We start from the raw sequence: 6,443 nt of genomic DNA, 5'->3' as shown, positions 1-6,443 counted from the left end.
CATGTGGAGCGCATTGTGGGTCGACGCCGTCGACAGTGTTTAGCCCAATATCTTCTGAAGTAGCGGAGATACCCAAACTCCAAGAGCTCGTGAGGGTTTGAGGTGCCACTTGGACAAGACTGCCCAGAAGACTAGGAGGTTATGATAAGGAGGATCATGACGCTCGCGTCGTCTTGTGTACCGTGCTCCTCGGCAGTAGCCCAGAAACCGGAGAGCCATGAGCTGATCTCAAGCGATAGCCCTGAACTGCTGTGGTCGTAGACTCACCCGTGTGAGAGACCACAGAGCTCAGGGGCGGTATGGATAGTTCCATATGTCGCAGAGCGACAATACGCAGGAAGTAGGCGTTGCGCCTTAAGTTGGCAAACTCAAATCTAAGACGGCGCTCAACGCGCACTTCTACCTCCTTGTGGCTTAACTGTAAGGTAAAAAGCGAAGAATATTTCTGGTGCCGCTGTACCCATTGCTCAAAGAGCTCATCGTCATCTGTAGCAGTTTCGCCAGGGACAAGCACAGCAGGAATCATTGCGGGAAAGGAGCACCTCCTTTTTAAGCTCAAAGTCGAGTGCGGTACCGATCTATTGGGATTTATTGGGGAACCAAAAAGCGAGCTTGCAGATCTTTCTGCTGATCAAGCTCAGCTTGTGTAGTGGGCGGGGGGGCCGACTACGTCGACGTCTAAAGATCAAGTGATCGCGACTTCTGTTTCAGTAGAGGGACCCGCCGAGCGAAAGCCATATTCCACACGAGGGTCTAAGACCGAAGTGGATACGAGTGCAGGAAAGCCGCCCTGTGAGCAGCCTCCAACTGCTGTTCTTGTGCCTCGTCGAGGTGACTAGTAAGAAAGGGATTAGGCGACCGTACATAGGTGTGTATCACACAGTTAGAGTAATAACACAGTGTATGGCTACACAGTAACAAAAAGCCTCCACGTGGCAGGATTGCCAGTAGTAATGCATATTGCTATATCAATTAGGTTTTGTTATATTAAAACTTAGGGTTTTCGATATTGGCGGCTCTGCCGCAACCAAGACAATTGAATACAGTTTCGATTTCTAAAAGAGTTTTTGTTTGCCTTCGTTGTTAGAAGTAGCGGATTGCGATCCGCTACATTTGTACTGGTTCTAGCAAAGACCAAAAGATCGGTGACCTTAGCTGAGCTTTCTCTAAGCAAAGAGGTACGGTAGCCCTGCTGCATCTTCGATCTGACGAATCGCAGCCTGGTTATTCACATGCATCAGCATAGGCTGTGCTGGCGCGAGTCCTACCACTCTAAGATTCATTTGAATCCCGAGGAGCTCGTGTGTCGTCACCGATGCTGCGACAAATTCAGCTTACATGCTTGAGAGAGAAACACCACGCTGTTTCTTGGCTGCCCAGCTCACAGGCATCCCATTTAGTAGAACGATATCACCAGTGAGCGACTTTCTGTCTCCCTTGTCGGCATCAAAGTCGGCATCACTGTAAGACTCAAGCGTCTTTTACATCGCAGACGGCATTACCGCGCATTTCGAGCCGGATCACTTTGCTTCCACTGAGGTAGCGCGCAATCCTCTTTGCCAATTTCCAGTATCTGTCGCTTCGCTTTGTGAAACGCAAACACAATGTCTGGCCGCGTGCATAGCAGACTACCGACCAACGACGAAACGAACGAATACTTGGCAACACGGAGCCGGGTTCCAGCAGTAAGTAAACTTTCTAGCGTGGCGTCGTCGGAGCAGTTATCACCGATAGGTCTACGCGTAGGATTTGCCGATGCCATACCGTGTTCACGGAACAGCTCGACAATAGCCTCCTCCCGATTGAGAGCATATGCGTGTGCGTTGCGTGCCGTCGCTCTTATACCAAGAAACTTCAACACTGATCCGAGATTCTTGATTGAAAGTGAGGCCATTGAAATGAAGGTACAGACACATTTCACCGATATACTGCATAATCGTCCCGCCTGCTTCAGTGTATTCAGACTTATATTTAGCTCGAGCGCTACTTTGTTTGCATTGGTCGCACCATGTTTCTTTAGTTGCTAATCTTTGATGTTCATGCCACTTGATCTATAAAGCAGGATTTTAAGGTCCTTCTCCTTGTCAGCCTTGACGTAGGCTTTCGGACTGTCACCATGCGTTGCCGGCATCTCCCACGTCGCAGCAAGTTTTTTAAAATCACCTGTACTGTCGATATATCCATGGCGACCGCAAAAGCAATCGCATATTCCATGCCAAAAACTTGCTCATTTCCGCACGCAACTTGACGCGCCTTCAGACGCTCCACAGCGCCGTTCGCATCCGTTTTGGTCGTGAACACCCGATCCCGGGAAAGAATTTCGTCGGCTCAGAGACACTTGTCCAAATTATCAAATGGCTGATTTCAGCGCATAGACGAGAGTAATGCTTGCGAGGGTTCAATCTGGTTTTTTACATCCGGCATCGCGTGCTCCACGCAACTCTGTACGATTACATCTTTAAGATAGATTTGTGCATAGCTGCGATTTGGCCTGAACAACTGCGTCACCAGTGGAGTGAACGTAGCTGATGAATCGGACAGTCTCTATGACGTTTTCAGCCGCTCATATAGCAGCTTGTTACTGCAATGAGGCGGATCTTGTTGATTCCTTTGAGTAGATGATATTATTTACTAATTCGGTTATGTGCACGGAACGAAGTGGCTGACATGCTGATCTGCCGCATATCCTTCTAGCTCGCGTTAACGACAGAATAATGGAAGCGTTCAGCTTATTCATAAGCTGTTGTCGGAAGTAGAGTTGTAAAATTCATTCTTCTTGTCTATCCCAGAAGCTCCGTCTGATAAAACAATTTGCAAATTACCCGTGATTCTCACTGCTTGTTATGGCAGATCTGGCACATCGTGACAAGGTTGAATGATTTTTCTTATCATTTGGGTCAGACTTTTCAATTCCGATATGTAACAATCCTTCAACTCCATCGACTCTGACACGGGAGACTACAAATCTATATCAATTACATTTTCTTCCGGCCTAAGCATATGAGACAGCGGCTCATGACCGGTCAATACGGTCCCACTCAAATTGCACTCTGGGGACGACAACAAACAGTCGTCGTTCATCGTCTAAAAAATAATCCGGAGAACGCGATGTACAATTGCTTCTTCTGTCTCATCCTGAGACCGCGGCTCGCTACTCGAGGCGTTTAATATCATTGCTGTCAATATCGAACGATCCCAAATACTACATGGCAGCTATTGCAGCTCGGCACCACGCCAAAACGTGTTTTTGTTTTTTGGTATATTTAAAATTTCTGACTTTTCTTGAATGCTTGTTGCCTCGTATTTATCAGCAGATAAGTAAGAGGCACCAAACTTTTCGCTGATCGACTTATGGTATTCCAGCCACGCCATACCTAGAGTGAGATCAAGTCTTTGATCCAAGTCCAGGACAACAAAATGACAAGCTGTCAACACCCGTATACTTCAACGTAGCAATTGCCACTTTTACTAGTGTAGATGTACGAATATATTATCCAAATTTGGCATCTTCATACCGTCTGCTCTTTTTGACAGTCTCATGTCGCTCAAAATCGCACGGCGATCATGAATCTATCAGGACTCAAGACGGCTTTATAAAGTTGAGAGCGTTAAATTCCATGACAAACATACTAGTTGGTCCTTCTTTCTTTAGCGATAGTAAATCCTTCTAGGGCTGGGTTCAGTTGACCACGACCATATGAGATTGATTTCACTCAAAAAAACCGTTTTGCGCCTTCTGGAGGTCGACATCATCTCGTGAGAGGTTTGTCGGGCGCCCTTCGGTGGGAACTACTTATCGTAACTGAGAGAAAAAGATGTTTGTAGGCTCAGATGATTAGCACCAAGCGGAGCGGATCAGTGGCTAAGGAAACTCTCTCTTCTCTCTCAGAATGACTGAGGCTTATCGCGGTCTTAGAGCTCTCCCTTCCTGTACTCCACTCGATTCTTGCGGCACGGAAGCTGTGTTCTGCACTGAATGCGACGTCCACTGCTACCTCGAAAGGAGTTGGGTGAACCCTGAACACGGTAGGTGTTTGTGCGGGTCGTCGTGGCGATGATATCCGTCACCGCTAAAAGAGAAAGTCAGATGTCATCGAAACGATCATGGTTATTAACTCCTGAACGTAGTCTGCCAGTTTTGCCCTTCTTAACAACGTTCAAAAATATCGTTTCAGGCGGTTCAAACTCCCGCGACGTCTGTCATATCATTCATCCGCACGTTAGCAACATCTTTTCGACCGAGGTACTGCACGTTAGCACGATAGAGCATGGTTTCGCGGGCGCCCTCCCAGCTTGTTAACTGCATGCTCGATGTGCTGTTGTTCGATTGAAAGCAGGACCAAATATTGGCCATTTCACCATTTCTTATACAGAGGGGTTCCAGCCATTGAATCTATAGGCACTTTACATTTCTTGGCCTAAAGTGGGTGCCATCATTCCTCCCACCGGCACCCGGTTGAGGCGCTCCGGTGGCCGCATTTCCAAAGCCGATAAGCGCCTCCACGAGATCACTACAGCCCCCGGTTCTTTAGTCACCAGTTCCGGGATCCAGTTAGGATCAGCGGTAAGTATACGCTTACGAAATAGTCCATTTGTATCATAGTATGATGCTCGATCATTTGCTCACAGAGGATGCAGAGATGTTATCACTCGATTGTGACACGACATGTGCTACTAAATGCAAAGGGCTGCCATTTACTTTGCAGAGGAAGCTTTGACTCCTATAAGCCCACGTAATTAAACGATCAAAGGTTGAGTTTGTACGTATCTACCAGTAACGGAACCGATAGACATCACCGTTATTAGATGTTCGGATGGGTCATACCTCGCAAGTACAACTTCAATGGTACATATCACCTCCGACGCACATTATGGGAACACTAACAAATGATTTGCAGTTCGACAGATTCCATGTGAGCATGTGACATTATTCGATGACGTCACGAATGTCATGCTTATTAATCAGTACGAATGATGGATTTTACTTGGAAATTTTTACTGGTGATGAGACCGACGTGTCTTTACGATCTGTAGTGAGTGGCTCGCGCCAGCGACTTTCGGGGAACTTTAAAAAAAGACTTCAAGTTAGAAGTCTCAAGAGTTTAACCTTAGTGTACTTAACGTTTCGCATAGCAGGTTCATAGTGTTCTCCATATACATACAAACTCCTGGACTCCTTTGGTTTATCCATGTAGCTTTGGGAACCGCAGACTCTTCAAATTTATTGGCAGTTTTTCCGTATTCTTATCAAGTTTCTTTTCTCAGACGCAAGCGAGCCTGTCGTGAATAACCTCTCACATCTAATAGCACTTTGTTGCCCTTTCAACCGCCAAGTCAAAACCTGTATAGACAATTGTGTAGCGTGCGCGGACATGCAAAAAGCACTTCGATTATAAGAAATAAAATGAGATCGATGGGTATGATGCCTAGAGAGACTGTGAAATTATTAAATTAGCATTTTCTTGGTTGACGTACCACGAGTGGGTGGCCTATGCGTGCGGTCATCAATGAGGCGGCTGCAACCTGCTTGCTGACATCAACGTTACTGGATGAGCATAGAGATACGACTACAAACTTCATGCATCACGGGATCATGCATCTCGCCGACAGCCCGCAACGACAGCGAAAAGTTATCGTCTGAGGTTCAGTACATCTTCTTATCGTTGCAAAAAAACGAACCTTTCGTGAGATTGTTCGAGAGTTGGATGCAGCATTTGCCGCAAGATAGCTCGTGGACTTAGTGCAGCAAGGGTTATTCTCGGCGTCTTTCCCTGTTAGGTAAGCGAAACATTGGGCCTATGGAAATCGTTTGGCGGAGCCAAGTTGCTTCTACGCACTGAAAGACTTTAAGCGAGAGCCAATAGGCTTAAGTACCTCTGCGTTGAGTCACTGCTTCATCAATCTATATAAAGTCAATACTCTCACACACAGTGAGCGTGATATTTTACTTTAAGTTATCTCAACGCAAGTCGTGATATCTATGGCAGGGTACAATGATGGTCCTGTTCGGCCAGATGATCCGCGAGTATCCGAAGACGCTAGATGAGCCTAAAAAATATTGCGTCAAGCATGCCAAGTCTAGCGCTTTATCGCTCATCGAATAAAAGAGCACGCAACATCTTTCAATTGCTGAATCGATGGACATCTCATAAGTTGATACAACCGCCAACAGGCAGCCACGGAAAGACGGAAATCGTTTCGGTTGCGGCAAGATCGATTACATCGCGAGGACTGGTGAGGTAGGCCTTTAAGCCCATTTGGTTACCTTCGGACTCGACAAACCAAAGCTTACTTTATGCATGTGATGTCGTCATTTGTTGAGCCACCATTGTGAAACGATCCGACAAGCCTTTAGAATGATACGATTCCCTACCATTTCTCTGGAAAGAGTCAATTTCGCTTCATTGTGTCAGACCTCTTTTGCAGCGGGGCTGCCGTAGCGA

The 6,443-nt window shown here is 46.6% G+C and overlaps 1 protein-coding gene across 1 annotated transcript; it reads right to left on the bottom strand.

Annotated features, from left to right (window-relative positions):
- Positions 1-4,070: 4,070 nt before the first annotated feature.
- On the bottom strand, positions 4,071-4,306 carry PHALS_10676 (uncharacterized protein; the record flags this gene model as incomplete). The annotated part of the gene is made up of 2 exons (XM_024726142.1): positions 4,071-4,118; positions 4,187-4,306. 2 exons carry the CDS (start codon positions 4,304-4,306, stop codon positions 4,071-4,073), a joined length of 168 nt encoding a protein of 55 aa, XP_024576848.1.
- Between the last annotated feature and the right edge of the window lie 2,137 nt (positions 4,307-6,443).

The sequence above is a fragment of the Plasmopara halstedii genome (assembly GCF_900000015.1).
Source record: "Plasmopara halstedii genome assembly, contig: Scaffold_525, whole genome shotgun sequence".
NCBI classification, from domain to species: domain Eukaryota; phylum Oomycota; class Peronosporomycetes; order Peronosporales; family Peronosporaceae; genus Plasmopara; species Plasmopara halstedii.
This window is presented reverse-complemented; position numbering and strand designations above follow the sequence as displayed.